Consider the following 16,531-nt stretch of genomic DNA (forward strand, 5'->3'; position numbering starts at 1 on the left):
GCTGAGGAGGAGCCTCGGGAGGGCCCTTCAGCAACAGCCGGCATGTGCCTAGCAGCCAGCTGCCTTTAAATATTTACCACTTTTCCTGCAGGGACCAGGCCAGACGCAGCAGGATCAAATGAACTGTGCTTTGGAACAACCCACTTTTTGCTAAGCAGTGACTTCATTATACAGTATAAACTGAACATAGACTGTGTCAACTTTTTTTTCCCCTAGCTTTCTTCTAGTCTTACAGTTCATAGTAGAAAGTGATGGAGCAAGTGCCTTCAGGAGCATGCATACAAATCTGCACTTACAGAGGACATAGCAGGACCCCAGATCAGTACAGATGGGACTTTTAGAAAGCTACTGACCATAAACATTGCCATATTTGTTTCAAGAAAATATTACCATAATAGACACTGTATTGCTGAAACAGCTTCTAATTTGAGTATTATCAATTACCTGGTTTTGTGTCTATTATACACATTTATAAAACTAAAATTGAGTCAAGGTCTGGCCATCTTCATGCAGTCTTTAGTATAAGTGTACTGCACTGACAATAAGGATGCTAATCATGTGGCACCTGTAATATTTCTCATTTATTGAATATTATTACTCCATTAGTTCCCTGCAGACCACTTAGACAACTGGTAAAGTTTATACGTTGGCTTTTGTAATATGTCTGAAAACGAAAAGGACCTTCAGGTAACAGGTACCTGACTGTGATTCCAGTGGAGCACTATCAGCTCTGTCATTGTAAAATGACACACAATGATCAAATCTTGTGGCTGGGGCCATCTACATCGTGTTTAGTTACTTATTCCTATTTATTTTACTTTGATCCTGGCAAAAGCGACCAGCAGAGGGCTGCCTTACTTTAAAATAATGTGAGAAAATGATGTGGATTAATGAAACATTAAGCAAGGGAAAATTTAGGTAACTGGAGAAAATGGCAGAACAGATGGTATAGAAATATATATTTAAGATAGTCAGCTGGATTACAAGTGTTTTATGCTAGGTTTTGCGCATAGTAAAAATTTTTTTTGCGATAAACATTTATACATGATTGGCTAAGTTCAAACTTCATGTGATTAGCTGTAACACTACAGAAAGGAGGCCTGATAACACTGGGCTTTAAGTTCAACTTATAATACCATTTTAAAAGACATTAAGACTTTACATTCCACTTATAATACATTCCTATTTACAAGATAAGTTTGTTATGAGAAGCATAATCATCTTTTTACAAATAATGTGATAAGTATTTACAGGCATTTATGGTATCTCCATTTCTGAGTGGCCAAAGTCAGCTGGGAGTCCCTCCTCTGCCATCGATAAACCTGTTTTACTAAAATGATGCCCTCTTCAATATTCCCCACAAGGAGATACACCATGGGACGATGGGTTGGAGTCATCCTCTGTGTACAGTTTTCATTGATAAGCAGCCACTGCTGTATCATATTCTGAGTTTCATAAGGCAAGAGTGAGCCCTGGGTAATGAATTCCACTTGGCATTCAATGTTATACTCTTGGTCGTCAAATACTGTTCTCTTCTTGGACAGCTTTACTTTCACTGCTAAGGAAAAAAAGGAAACACGTGAGTAACTCCATTTGTTTGCATGCCAAAAGAAACACTACCAATGAAAGCAGGATGATTCCTTAAAAATACTGTCATAATTTATGCTGATAGAGTATGGCAAGGCCTTCTCTAGCAGCGGTATACATTTTAAAATGTTTAAAAATAAAGGTGTGCAGTAAAGATCTTTTTTGTTGAATTAGGCAACTAGCAAAAATATTTTCACAGAAGTAATTTATTTTTACCATCACCTTGTATGTCAGGCTTTCTGGGTAATTAGATATTGAAAGCTGTTGGTGTTGGTTTTGTATCACAAGTAAGAATTTCTTTTACTGATTTGATTTTCTGAGTCTCCTCAGTGAGCTTTGTGTTATGAAAAACTCATACACACAAATATCAACGACATACTGTTCACTAGTGAAATACCAAAGCTTTAGTTGTGGTTTAACCACTAATAAAAGGCAAACCTGCTTATTTGGCAGCTTTTGCCAGAAATATTTTCCATAAAGCATGTTTTTCTACAGTGTAGCCAACTAAACAAGAACAGAAGAGCTGTTTAGTTGTAAACTAGATCATTGATGAATCTTTCATGCAAAATAAATCCTCCTTATATTATGATTTGAAAGAACATATTCTGAAAAACAATTCAAAGTTAAGAGCCAAACTCTTAATCCTTTGAAATTACAGCAGAAACTGTCATTATTGTAATCCTAATTTCAAAGCATTTTAGAAGGAGAGTTGTTATTCTCTTTAATAGCAGCCATATTAGCAAGGACTTACCAAAGTTACTGTCACAGAAAACTTCAAGAACTCTTTTGTGTGTAAAGAATTCCTCCACTGCTGGGCAGGTCTGGCAGGCAGGCTTTGGTAGGACTGCTGAGAAATGATAAAATCATGGTTATGTTTTAAAAACTTTTGGTTTAATTTTCTGCTGTCAAAGCCTAAGAGCCTACTGTTTAACCACAGGGATGACAGAGAAAATACACAACTGGTCAGTGATAACACAGAAAGTCTACACACTCCTCTGAAAACTTGGCAAGGGATGAAAAAGTTTCATTTTCCGTGTGCATTCAGTCTTGTTTGAACTGACAATTTCAATTATCAACATCAAATACAGTAACAAATACAGTATTATTTTTAATACCGCTACAGTGGGTGGGAAAGGGGTTAGGTGGCTGATTTTGTCTGATTCTGGATGCAGCTGCATTAGGATTGTGAACACATGAATTTGGGTGTGCTAGTAGCAACTGAATCCTATTCTTTTCCATAGAAGTTAACAAGCCTGAGTATCTGAATAGTTGAACGCTGTTATCATGAGATCTCCGGTTCCCCTAAAAAAATATTAAAAATCAGATAATAAATCATTCCAACTTTTCTAAGATGATCTGAGAATCAGTTTATTGTATATGTAAAATTATTTGTGATAAGAGCCATTGCTAAGTCTCTATAGACTTCAGAATAAATCAGTGTGCTGCCATGGGTATGATACTGCCCATTGGAGTGCAGGGTGATAAGTGCCTTCCTCCACTATCTGAGCATAGACTATCTACACTTTCTTTTTTTGAAGTGATGCTGATTTACCCCATCTGAGCTCTGCTGCAGCTCATGCTACAAGTACTAGCACTTTCCCCTGCCATCTGCATGAACCGTACAGATAGACATGACCACTTATAAAATCACAGACTGCCTGGGAACAGTGTTCCTTGTATGAACATGATTCCCAGGAACACAGAAGAGCACCACGCTCTCCTCCACCATTTTCCAGCTACCTTTGTGTGAGTATTTGTATTCCTTTGTGAGAGATGCCAGGCACATGTCCTCATCTGCAGGGAATCGATCGCAGTCCAGACTGCCAGGCCAGAGGTGTCCATGGCAGGCAAGCACAGGGGCACAGCTGTCACGGACGGCAACACACATACTCCTACAAGGATGAATGAACCTGTGGCCAGAGGAAATACTAGGCTGAATCACTTAAACTCGCTCAGTGATAACAGAAACTATTTCAACAGTGGTTTTTGTGCAAAGTGCAACATCTGCACTGATATTTAGCATCTTTCAATAATACTATAGTTCAAGAAATGGCAACTGTGCAAACTATGTGAGTGGTTTGTAATATGGACTTCACTGAGCTTACAGGATTAAGTCACAGTTTTTAAAGTTCTTTTTATTACAACCTGGGCAAAGTGTCAGCGTGAGGCTGATTCTATTCACAATAGGTGCTTCAACCCTAAATTAACAAGAATAAAGTTTCAACTATAACAGAATAAAACATGATATCCCTTGACAACAACATTCATTTTCCGAAGGAAAACTGAAGTGGAAGTAGAACATGCTTTCAGTACTTGTCTTTCTGATAAGTACAGAAAAGTTAGAATTACTTTAGAAAAAGTGGAGAGTGCCTTTGGATTATGATAAACATTCATTTCATTTGATCCCCGTTCTGGCAAATAAAAGCTGGAGTTCTGTACTGTGCTGTGGTACTTACGTATCTAAACAGATGGGTGCGAACAGGGAGCACAGGAATGTCCTCACGTGAGGGTGACAGTCCGTGTGTGCAAGGTGCTGCCAGGTGGTGGATTTTAGGATAACCTCGGCCATGCTGGTGTGTCCCATCAGGTTGGGAAGCCTCATTTCAGAGTATCCAATCTTGTGGCACATGCCCATCTCCTTGGGTATCACTACGCATTTCGTGGATAATCCAATGTCAAAGCCCATTGCCACTCTGAATAAACCATTCACAGTAAAAACAAGTATTTTTGCAGTCAAGAACATCTTCCAGTGACTCCTGGGCTGCTGAGCAGGCAGCTGTCAAGCCTCTAAGCTCCAGGGTATGTTGAAACCTTGTGGCTTATATATCCCAAGAGTTTAATGAACTGTGGTTATCAACTGCTTATCAAATCACTTGAGACAAGACCAGGTCTTATTGCCTATTCAAGGGGTTGTTGTGATAACCAGGGAGGTGGAGACAAGGTATAGAGTATATTCCCTAAAGACGCAGATTTGGTATAGACTTTCACGTGTCCCATGGTGTCAATGGCTGCAGCATGCTATGTGGCATATTAAATTTTGACACCTAGAAGCTTTGCTATGTGTTTTCTAATACAAATTAAGAGATCCCCAGAAAAATGGTTGGGCAGACAAGCTGTCTCCTGGGGCTGCTGTGTCTCCTTTGTTTTCAGACACTGCTGACAGGGCAGAAAAAAACAGTGTAGAGTGACTTATCAAGTGAAAATGTTTTGCTTGTGCTAATTGCCTGTGTCTCTTCCACTGTTTTACAATGTAGAAGAGATACTTTCTCTGGTCAAGCACTATAAAAGAGGTAGCCTCCCACTACTAACCAAGTGTTTTGTCTGGAAATTTGGATCCCTATCCTGTTACATGCCTAACCTAAAGGTCCTAACTTGTATTAATTTTAATAGACCTGAAAACAGAGAATTGTTTTACTGATTGGGGTATGTGCCTACCAGATGGCTACAGAGCTTACATCTTTTATTTATCCAAGTTCAGTGTGGATTTAATATTGTAGGACTCTTGCGGCTATCAGTATATGTTCAGCGTGAAAAGGCAGTATACATACGGAAAAACACTATTATTATTTCAAATTAAACTGGCTACACTAAAATTACTCAAATAATGCAGTGTTTCACCTATTTATTAATAAATTATTATTATATCCAGCTGTGTGAAAGCACCTATACCAGAAGTGTACAGAAGCAAACAAACAAAAAAAAAGTAGTGTTCAGTTTCTTAATGAAAAGTTAACAGAATTACTGAGTACTTCACTACTGTTCTTAATATAGTACTGACAAACAGTTCTGCTACAAGCTTTGCAATCACTTAAGGTGACAGAGGTAATATGCAGTTTGCCTATTGTGAATAGAAAAGTCAGATCATGAGTTAAAATAGTTGAATATTTAAACAAAACATTTTGTGGAAAATTTCTCATTTGATGAAAACAGTTTTCCAGTTGGCTGTGGATGTTAATTTTTATTTCCATTTCTTATTACATTTTTATTAACAGAAATGTTCAGATATTAAATGTAAACTGTAAAATACCTGGCTTGACTATTAGACTAAAATGAGTATGTTCATAGTAGTGTATCAGCCAGTATTACTGATGCTTGATTGAAATACAGGTTTTCAGAAACAGCACCTTTTTGTGCTTATACCTAGATGTAGCACATTTAGCAATGTGCTACATATCATGTAAATGTTTATACCTAAATGTTAGATTATTAATCCTAGCATCTTCGAAACAAATGACAAAGCCCCGCCAATGACTCCTTAGCTGTTTTCTTTACTCTAAGCTACTGGGGAAATTATAGTTTAAATTATGTATGGGAAAATTATGTTTAAGTCAGAAAAAATGACAGCATGCAAGGTTCCAGTATACAGTAAAGCTGTATTTAAGAGAATTGTTAGTTTTTATTTTCATCTTTTGTTGCCAGCTCTGTATTTTTTCCTATAAATGTGGTTTCTCTGTATCTGTTATCTCACTTCAAAGCAAAGGAACTGAATACCAGGCCAATTTAGGCCTTATGGTAGCATCCCTTTGCCAGGTGCTCAATGTATTCCGTAAGAAGTTGAAGAGCCTGACTAAAACTCAGTAAAAGCCCTGTTCTTGCTAAGTCTATGCAGGTATCCCTGGGGGACACAATTTCGCATAGCTGCCCTTGCTACCACTCTGCAACAAAGTGATGGCACGAAGCTATTCAGCACAGCGAGAGGGCAGACCCTCATGCCCAGCCAGCTGAGCAGCTGCTTTGAATGGCTGCCTGGTGTCATCTGGTTCTCACCACAGTCAGAGCGAAACCGTAAGCCTCACCTCCTATGCACAGGCATGGCTGCCCAGGGCGCAGAGCTCAGCTCTCACAGGCTCCAGAGCAGACACCCTGATGTCTCTCACCTGAGCGTCACTTCAGCATTGACTCCAATGGAGTGAAACAGGTCTCCATCCCCCTTCTCCAGCAGGCTTCTGCATCCATTTACATTGCTGACATCTTTACCAGGTCACCTCGCAATTCTATGAAGTTAATCAAATTCCTCTCTGACCCTAAGAGTATTCTTTTGTAATACTTTTCTCATCTGATTGCTGTCTGAAAGCAAGATCTTTGGAGAAGGAAACCCTTCTGCTGCATGTAGGACATGGTATTGCATGCACATTCCCAAGTGGTATAAAATATATACTAAGAAAGAGTATATGGTCTCTCAATTATTTAGATGTTTTTCTCTGTCACTGCTTCACAGCCTACAAGAAAACTTGATTGATCCTAAAACCTGAGTCAGCTCTATTACTCCAAATAATGAGGTGGTATTGTGCTGCTGAGGGCCTTGCTGTGCCACTTCCCACCATGGCATGCCTTGCAAACCACCCTGTGCCAGGTCAAGCTCTGGCTGTACCCCAGACCAGGAGTGCTGCCTTGTGACACAGCAGATTTGACTCTGAGATCTCCCTCTAGGCCACCACTGATGGACAGAAAGAGACACGTCTCAAACTAGAGAGTGTGAGATGAAAATGATCTAATAAGAGCTAATGCCTCTCCTGACAAATTGGTCTCCATAGGAACTGTCTTAGAAATAAATAACCGTGTATCTGAGTCAGTTTCCTACCAGGGCTTCACAGGGGCTAGGTCATTTATGAGCCACTGCAGAGCTGTACCTTAAAGATTTTTTTAGGTCTCAAAGAAGGTCAGCTATTTTTTGGTGTTTTGCTTTTGGTGAGCTGACTTTCACTGGGTCATCATTTTGTAATGTTAAGGAGAATCTCCATATGAGTACAGTGGTATCTTTGGAGGCTTGAGGCCTTCAAAGACCCTCCTTGGACCAGTGGGTCAGGAAGGAGGTGCACGCTACTGCTGGGCCATGTCTGGCATGGTGCTTCAGTGGAGAGCCTAGAGGACTCGAGGGTGTGAAGGCTATCAGAAGAATGGCAAGTCTTCTGAATGGCTTTGCTTCTGTTTTTCTTGTTTCCTTGCAGTTTTGACCAGAGTAGCCATTCACCCAGCAACAGCAAGACTATGCATTTGTCAGGAATTCCGAGGCTCACTTGAGGGCTCAAGAATCAACACCAACTCTGAGAACAAAATGTGCACAAAGGCCTTTGCTGGACACCTGTGAGTGCATTGGGCTAAGCTGGAGCTGAAACCAGAGCATTACCTGTCAGTCAGTCATTTTTGTTAGTTTTTTTTTTGTCAGGAAAGAACATCATTTATGGGAGCTTCTGATCCTTTTCTTTTCTGACAGTTGCTGGGTTCCAGATGTTAGCTGGGTTGCATACCTTTCCCTGTGCCATTTTCTGTGTCATCATTTACCAAGGAATCTGGCGATTTGACATTGCTACACTCATAAACACTTTTAAGCATGGGAAAGACTTTGGCTGTGCTTCTGTTTAGGCTTAATTATTTCAATGTTCTTCATAAGCAGATGTTACCTTGAAGCTTTGTTTGAAGCAAGTCATTTATCATTTTTAGCAGGAGTCTTGCAGAGCAGTTATTAAAAATGAACATGTAAAGTAGGTTGCCATTGCTTCAATTCAGTCAGATACTATCTCCTCAGCAGGGCATGAGCTGCAGCACACATGTTGCTGTGCCATAGAGTCACCTTTTTTGCAAACTCTCAGCTGCTCATTGACATGGTGTGGAAAAAAACATTGGGCAAATATGCACACAGCTCGCTCTTGGGAACAGTAAACTGATTTATTGTTGCCACACCAGCTAAACATTCATATTACACAAAAGCTGGTGGGGACACAGTATTTCTAGTCATAGTGATATATGTGTGTAGAGGGTTGCCTGAATAAAGACTGTCTAAACTGACAAAAAAAAGACTAGTTTAGCAAACTATCACAAAAATTGCAACCTCTGCATACGTTTTGCACAGACAGCATATAATATAAGACCTGAGGTTTAGAGAAAATGGAAAGAGGGAGTCCAGCTAATGCCCTTTGAGGCTTCTGAAGAAAGCTGTGTGGTTGTTCCCCTGACCACTGGCTGCATTTATTGTTCCTGGGTATGAGCAACAGTCACCTGCTGATGGACTCTGATAACAGGAAGAGCAGCTGGAGGCTCACTCCCTGCCCACCACCTCTGTGCTGACTCCTTTTACTGTTACCAGAGAGACAGAGAGAGATTAAGCAGGAGCCACCCATCAGACACCAGTAAGAAATGGGACTGATTTTTTCTTCAAAGAAAGTAGGGGTTTGAGAGCCAACTAGCAGATGTAGGCATTTTTGGTTTTAATCTAAGCATTATTGACATCTGTTGCAATATTCAGCTGGAGTCATTTTAATCTGGAGTCTAATTGCAGAGGTGCAAAGCTCTCAGACAAGGATCAAAGCCCATAACCATGTCCCCACAAAAGAAGGTCACAAAAGAAGACTGTGGAGAGAAGGTCTCACTCTGATGACAGCTTTGCTGCACCAGCATCCTTATGCAGCAGGGCAGGGTTTATTTCATAACGTGCCCTTTGCTTTATGAAAAAACAATTAGGCCACGATGGTATGTGTAAAACAGCAGATGAAAAGTCATAAAATGGTTTTGAAGAGGCCTTGTTAATTTGTCTCAATGGCTTTAGCGTTGCTTTAATTTTTAAAGGACAGGAATAATGTATTTTCTTATAAATCTGTAATGCAAATTGTTAAAGGCTCACTTCTCTGGCATGCTGAGCTCTGTCCTTATTACTGTCAATCGATTAACTGACAGGGAAGTTTATTTTAATAGTTAAAGAGAAAGTCAGTGCTTTGAGTATCCCAGACTTAGTTTTTGACCCTGCCAGAAGCTTGCTGTGGAAGCTTTAACCCCACTGCATTGTACTCCCCCACATACAGCCTGTCCTGGTTAACAGTGCCAGAGGCATGCTGGAAATTAAATGTGCTTGAATATAAAGTATCCAGATGCTACAAGAGCAGGGATGAGGCATGTGAGTGCCCACGAAGATTCCATCAGTGTCACCTAAAGGCATAAGAGTGTCCTGAATACTATACAAAACCTGGGTAAGTAACATTTCCTAAGCAGGCCAAGTAAGTCAGGGATGGAAGAAGGGCATAGGGAGATTAGAAGACTTGCTAACCAGCTAGCAGCTAACACAGGCATACAACTCTTGAGTTTTGCCATTACAATATTCATTGACCCATTCAGCTTTCAGGTCTCCAGCTCAGCAACGCTTTTGTCACTGCAGAGCAGGGCAAGTTGTGTAAAGTGACTTCAGGGGAAGAACTGAAATCCTGTATTAACTTACTAGTGGCTCACAAAACTGCATTCAAGCCATACCCGGTGTGCTGCACAGCAGGGCCTTATGGTAAACACTGTATTGGCTGAATGCTGTGTGAAGCTGTTCAAAGCAGCTGAAAGGGGGAGAGAAGCCCTGACATGGTGGTCATTAAGAAAGTGGAATTTTGCTCTTCAATCATGAGCAGTGCAGCAGGCTCAATGGTGTTGGTTTTGATCCAGGGGCAAGCAAATTCCAAATGATGGCTTTCATGTGGGAGCAAAATCTGTCTGCATTTAGGGTTTTACACTATTGATCATGTACCAGGTGAGCACCTTCCACAGAGAGCCAGTAGTAATAGCCACTCTTCTCTGTTTAACCCCAGGTAAAAAATTAAAATTCTTAGGATTTTTCTTTTCAATTGGTATTGATTTGCTGGTAGGGCTGACTCTGCCTATTTGTCTTTTTAGTTTTTAGTCAGTTTTACCAGGTTTCAATTTAGTTTTGCTCTGATTTCATTTTGTGGAAGAAGAACCATTTGACAAATGGAGTTTCACATATTTCAGGCACAATTCTTGCTCTGCAGAAAAGCTCCTGTGTCTTTTAGACTTCAGCAGTTTGGGCAGTCTTTTGGCAACTGGGCTGGTGCTGTTTTTTTCTCTATCAAATTTCTATCATAGCTGAGTGCCCCTCGTACAGCTCCATAATGAGCAGCTCTAAATGAAATATAAACTGAGGCTAAATGGAGAGCACACCAAATCATTTCCAAACCTGTGTGAACAAAAGGGAGTACAAGTAGACTCAAGGCTGTTCTGTAAGTAGAAGGGGAACAGCTGTTTGGGCTACAAGTAAACAGCAAGTACATACCAACTATTTGTAGTCCATTGAGAAAGTAAACAGGGTCATCTTGTCTGCTCCCCCTGATGCTTTCGTTGTCTGTGGCATGTATACTGATCATCAAGATAAGACGGAAACACATTAAGTCTTGAAAATTATGTCTGGCTTCTGGCTGTCACTGGAGATAGCTCTATCAGTTAAGCACATAAAACCGTGGATGAGTGCTCTGCTGACTCCAGCCCATCCCTTTTAAGTTGCTTGGAGGTACTTTCCATCTAACTTCTATATACCCCAGCCACCAGGAGGAAAGGCTCTCAGTATCTGATGTTATAACAGTACATAGCAGCCTAGGCTTTGTTTGCCTGACAGCTTCTTCAGCCTTTTTCCCCTGGTTGTCTGTCTGACAAAAGCTATCACCACTCTCCATAAGCCTTGTTACATCTCTACTACAGCATTACTAATGTTAAATGTACTAGGACAGGAGAGCTCTTTTGTTTGCTGAGAGAGAAAAATGTTTTTACAAAATACATCCAGAGAGTAATACCAACCTGAACACTCTGTTGTGTAGGGGAATGCTCTGTATGCTCTGGTTCCTTCCCTTTCACTGTGGCTTATGCTGCACACATCACCTCTGTTGAGATCAAAGACATTTGGTTTCTATTACCCTATCTTGCAAAGAAGTTCACAGATAAAGAAGTCTCCACCCTAATGATTAAATCCTATTTGGATTTAAAAACATGGGCAGAGCCCTTCAGCCTGCAGACCAGGATTAGAGGGTTCATGACTCCATCACCCGTTTGCTAATCTGAATGCAGACCATGCGTGGCCTGCCTGTGAAATGTTGTAATGTCATTTGGCTTTCACAGCCCTTTACCTTCATCCCAGGGTAATCATTTTCTTCTAGTGATGCTACCAGGAAATGAAATGGAGATGAATCCATCCTAAATAGCTACACATCAGCAAGAGCTGAATAAATAAGGACAAAATAAAGAGCAATCATTTAGAAATGCCTCAAAATCAAACAGTACCTAAACCATCTTTAAAACTGTGCTTTAATTCTCCCTCCCTGAGGGAGGGAGAACCAGACAAATAATCAAATTTAAAATTAATCAGGAGGGACTTGTTTTGTTTTGCTTGGTTTTTTTGTTTGTTTTTTGTTTGTTTTTTTTCTTAGGAACCATTTTCATTCTCTAAATAGCATTAAGGGTTTCATGCTGACTGCAGAGATTGATAACTGTATCCACAGGAGACTCTTTTCATTATGGAAAACACAGAGGGGCAAATAGTTTAGAGGGGAAGGTATTTTGAAATTAGACTCAGGAGCATCCAGAGACAAAAGATTTGTGATTGCAGCTCTAATTTCAGACCTTAAAAGGAGCATGTTTGCCTGGCAGCTTCTTCAGCTTTTTTCGCCCTTGTAATGTCTGTCTGATAAAAGTTATCACCGCTCCTTGTAAGCCTTGTTACATCTCTACTACAGCATCACTAACGTTAAATGTACTAGGGCTTGTTTTGTTTGCTGAGAGAGAAAAATACTTTTACAAAGTACACCCAGGGAGTGACACCAACCTGAGCATTTGGCTGTGTGGGGAAATGCTCTGTATTTCTTTTCCCTTTTTTTCCCTCATCAGTTTTTGCCATCCTCGCTTATGCTATGTAGTACTTTTCTTCCTGATGTTCTATGAAAATGAGACAGAAGTACTGGAGTTATTGACAGGCTGATCCTGTACCCAAAGAAGGTAATGACAGTTTCTTAACCAATTATTATACCTTGAAAGCCAAAATTCTGCCTGTTTTGCTTCTGCTGAGTGTTACAATACATCCTATTGATGTCAGTATGGTTCTCATGGCATACCTTGATATGAGTAAGACTGACTCTTTTTGGTGAATTATCTTTCAGGAGGTTATATAGAAATATTTCGGTTGGGAACATGAAATTAAAAAGAGGATTCAGTATGGAAGGTACTTTGCCCTGCTGTACAGCTGGCTGAGGAAACACCTTCAACCTAACTTCTTGGCTCTAGCAAGGGATGCTGCAGGTGCATATGCCGAGCTTTAAAGGGAACAACTTCTCTCCCTGTGCTTACTGGTGTCCTTACACAGCTGTTCCCTCCTTGAACTCCAGTGGGAGAAGCCAGCTTGGGTCCATGCCCACACATGTGAGAACGTTCACTTGGTTATTTCTTTTTTTAAGGATAAGTGGCATTTGATTTATGTGCTAAGAACACTGCTTGAATAGACAAAGCTAACACAGAAAAATGAGGGTAACTGGTGCTTCAGATTCTGTGTACTTCCAAGTTTTATTTTTCTCCTTTCCAAGAGGAAAGGACCATTTCTGGTACAGACCCTTTATAACCAGCCTCACTGACATGCCCATGTTTTTTAAGGCATAACTTCGCTGGACAAGAAGAAAGAGATTTAGTCTTCTTTAAACCTACTAACTGATCACAAGGATACCCGAATCAGCTGGTGATGTCACATTACCATATTAGAGAAGAATTTATTAATCCTAGGAGAGCCCTCACGCATCCTATGGTATGAATTTGGCATATTAAGGCAAGTCAGTTTTGGGGGCACAGTGATGCTCTCTGCATGCTCAGCTCAGCTCTTCAGCCTTTCCTGAGCATTTTCTCATGGGAGGTCGTGCTTACCCCTCTGCTAAAATCTGAGGTTACAGTGCAAAGTGAATTTTCCCTTTACATAAATAATTTATATCTCAAAGTACTTTAATGGTGCCAAACGCAAGCTATGGAAAGCAATTCAAAATCTGGAAGACATGCACTACGTTCATAACACTAATCTCATCAAATCCAGGTGATCAAAACCACTAAGCCAGCCATAAAACATAAAAAGCTATACAATTCATTGGGAAACCTAAGCAAAAGTAGTTAATGTTCTGTTTTAGAGATTTTAAATGGCAATACTGAGTAGCTATAGTAATTATAGTTGTAGTGAGATGTTTGTGAAGAGAATCCCACTCATTTTAGAGAGTCTCCAAATACTCATTTGTTTTTGTGCAACCATAGTTTCACACCTGATAATTCAGCAATTTTTAGTTTACAGCATTACCAGAGTGTTTGGAAGCCATAAGGGAAGTCATGTCAAAGACTGTAACGTGACATGGGACCCACAGTTTATTTGTATCCCTGGTGACTTAGCCCTCCTGCTCAGCCAGCAAGCAGGGCTTGATCTCAGCATTCACAGTATTCTCACTGCTGCAGTTTTACCCCGCTCTGACAAGTCTGAGTGTTTATTTAAGGGATTAGTAATAATTTTGAAATACCCTCCTGCATTGTCTTTTCTTTGTTTAAAGGAAATCTGTGCTCTCTTGAAGTTACTTTCTTTCCTATCTCATCATTACTTTTGCCACAAATGCATCATGTATGGAAAAACTTCATTAGGGCAAATCATGTTATGGCACTTATTTAGTCCAAATCCTGTTAATAACAAATAGGGAATCACAGTCACTTACAGTAGATTTGCCAAATGGCAGTGAAAATATGTACTGATTCCATTTTACTTTGGAGCATTGCCAATAAATCGTTTCAACCTGACCTTAATTTAAAGTAAAACACCATATTTAGGTCAGGGCAGAAGGTGGGAGGCAGCCAGGGACAGCCGCAGCCTTGGATGTGTGTGGATCCCCAGGGATGGGGACAGGCCAGGCTGGGACATCAGCCCGCAGGTGGTGGTGGCTGAGAGGGATCCCTGGCCGGGCACACAGCTGTGGGGAGCTGCAGCTCAGGCAGGGGCAAGGCGGGAGCTTCAGTAAGGAGCAGCTCCCCTGGCCAGGGTTTGGCCCTGCAGTGTCTGGGAGCCTGCCCCTAGGGTCTCCACGGGGAAGGGGCTGCCTGTGGCTGCACCAGCGCAGAGCTGGCTCCCAGACCTGGCGGCCAAACCTCTGGGAGCCCCCAGAGATGCTCCCACAACCCCTACAGCAGAGCTCAGCATCATGCTTTCCTAAACAGCTACTGCACAAACGCTGTGTTTGTATTATCTTATGGCCAGAGGACAACAGCACAGAGACATTGCAGTATACACACCCATCACTTTGGGGTGAGCCCAATTTTCCAGCCCCTGCTGGCTCTGCGCCCATGTCTGTGCTAGTAAATTAACCATGCCTGGAGCAGTTTGCTGAATCTGAGAACTCCAGCTGGCAAGAAACTGCCCAACCCCGTGCTAGGAAAGCCTCTTGCCCTCTAAAGCTGGCTGATAGCATCCCACTGCCCTTAGGAGCATCATCTGACCCCGGTCAGCTCTTCAGCTGTGCTGGGGGAGTTGCAGGAAGACTGCAGCTGCCTTGGGCCATAGCTGTGTTAGTGATTTTGCAGAGCAGGCAGGTCAGCACCTGGAAACACTACCCCTGGTGACTTTCCTAGTGCAGAGCCCACATGTCCAACAGCTCCCACAGGCTTGCATGTGCAACCCCAGAGCACCCCCAGCTGCAAAAGGGACTGGGTCTCAGCCAAAAAGCCAGAACACAAGGAACAGTCAAAGGCAGCTTTGACAGATGTGGGGAGAAGGATCTATAGCATTTACAGCAAACCATTTCAGATACCACAACCATGACACAGGTTCTTTCATGCTCTAAACTCTGCCTTGTAGTGATCACATTGGTGCCCCCTTCTTCAAGAGCTTGGGGGAAGGAGTAATCTCTTCTGGTAAAAACATCCTAACACATTCCTAGGGAAGACTTAGTCATTGCCCTCAATGAAAAAGGTACCACATGAAGAAAAATAACATAAACCTGCATGATAAGACAAATACACAAAGGAACTTGTAATCACCTAGGTAAACTGTGCTGACAGTAGTAATGATATGAACAGATTGAGACTCTTTGGACTATGATGAACCCCTGAGATGGATCTCCCTGTGGCTACATTTTTGCCTGGAAATCCAGAATGAAGAACCCTAGTTAACAGACTCACTGAAGACACCTTACCTTTAATGTAATCATTCAAATGGAATCAAACATACGCCTGATTTGATCATCTTGTTCAACAAGATGGAACAACACATATATTTCTAGCTGAACCTACACCTCTGAAGGATGCTTTCCATGGAAGTTCCCTGCAGAGTTGTGCTTCCTTCATCAATATGCAAATGTGTTCTTAAAAAGGAGCAGACATTTGTGCACCAGTCATACTTCCTCTTTATTCAAAGCTTATACTATGTTAATTTTCTGCATTAAACTAAAAGTCTTCTTGGGATTCTTCTTAAGAGTTCAAACTCTAACCAAAAATACTTGGTTACTCCAGCCATGGTTCAGGATTCTTCCTGAGTAGCAATTTTGATTCCTTGTAACTGACCCTTACTTGATAATGTTATCCTAGATCTTGAAGTGGGCTTGCTTCAGAGAAAACTTGCGTTAATGTTTTTCTGGTTACACTTCTTGGCCATATTTTCTCTCCTTACAGCAGCACACTGCTGTGCCTGTGAAAAAGGAAATTCAACCTTGATTCAAACCCAAAACCAGAAGGAGTTTCCTAGGAACAGCAAAGTGGTTGGACACCTGCCAAAGTGGCACTACCTGGCAGCAGGACCACTTGTCATGTACAAATGGGTCTCTTAAAATACCTGGAAAAAAGCTGTCTTGGCCCAGGCCCCCAGGGGACTGAATGCCCCTCTGAGCACTGTAATTTTACTGTTATAACCCATGATAATATTACTGTTATAATAATAACAATAATAAGAATGAATTCCCCATTAATGTCAGACTGAATTGGATGAGGTGGCAGTCTGGTTGTCAGTATCATGACTGTCACTCAGGTGAGGCCTCATAGCTGCAGGCACCATGCAAACACAGCAAGAGACATTTCCTGCTCCCTGCAAGCACATGCTCCCAGGACACCACACTGTAAAACGGAGAGCATTCTCAAATGGACCTGAGCAATTTCTTTCACTACATTTCATTTGGTTGCTTCACAGTTG

General features: G+C 41.3%; 1 protein-coding gene across 1 annotated transcript; it reads right to left on the reverse strand.

The window, feature by feature from the left end:
- Nucleotides 1–1,038: 1,038 nt before the first annotated feature.
- Nucleotides 1,039–4,396, reverse strand: LOC134171709 (secreted frizzled-related protein 2-like). The gene is made up of 4 exons (XM_062634184.1): nt 4,044–4,396; nt 3,328–3,497; nt 2,339–2,434; nt 1,039–1,558 (listed from the first exon to the last, which is right to left on the reverse strand). The coding sequence occupies exons 1-4, from the start codon at nt 4,328–4,330 to the stop codon at nt 1,248–1,250; spliced, it is 864 nt and encodes a 287-aa protein (XP_062490168.1). The 5' UTR covers nt 4,331–4,396; the 3' UTR covers nt 1,039–1,247.
- Between the last annotated feature and the right edge of the window lie 12,135 nt (nt 4,397–16,531).

This window comes from Pezoporus occidentalis, unplaced genomic scaffold, assembly GCF_034315485.1.
Source record: "Pezoporus occidentalis ecotype Australia unplaced genomic scaffold, CSIRO_AGI_Poc_V1 ctg42, whole genome shotgun sequence".
NCBI classification, from domain to species: Eukaryota; Metazoa; Chordata; class Aves; order Psittaciformes; family Psittacidae; genus Pezoporus; species Pezoporus occidentalis.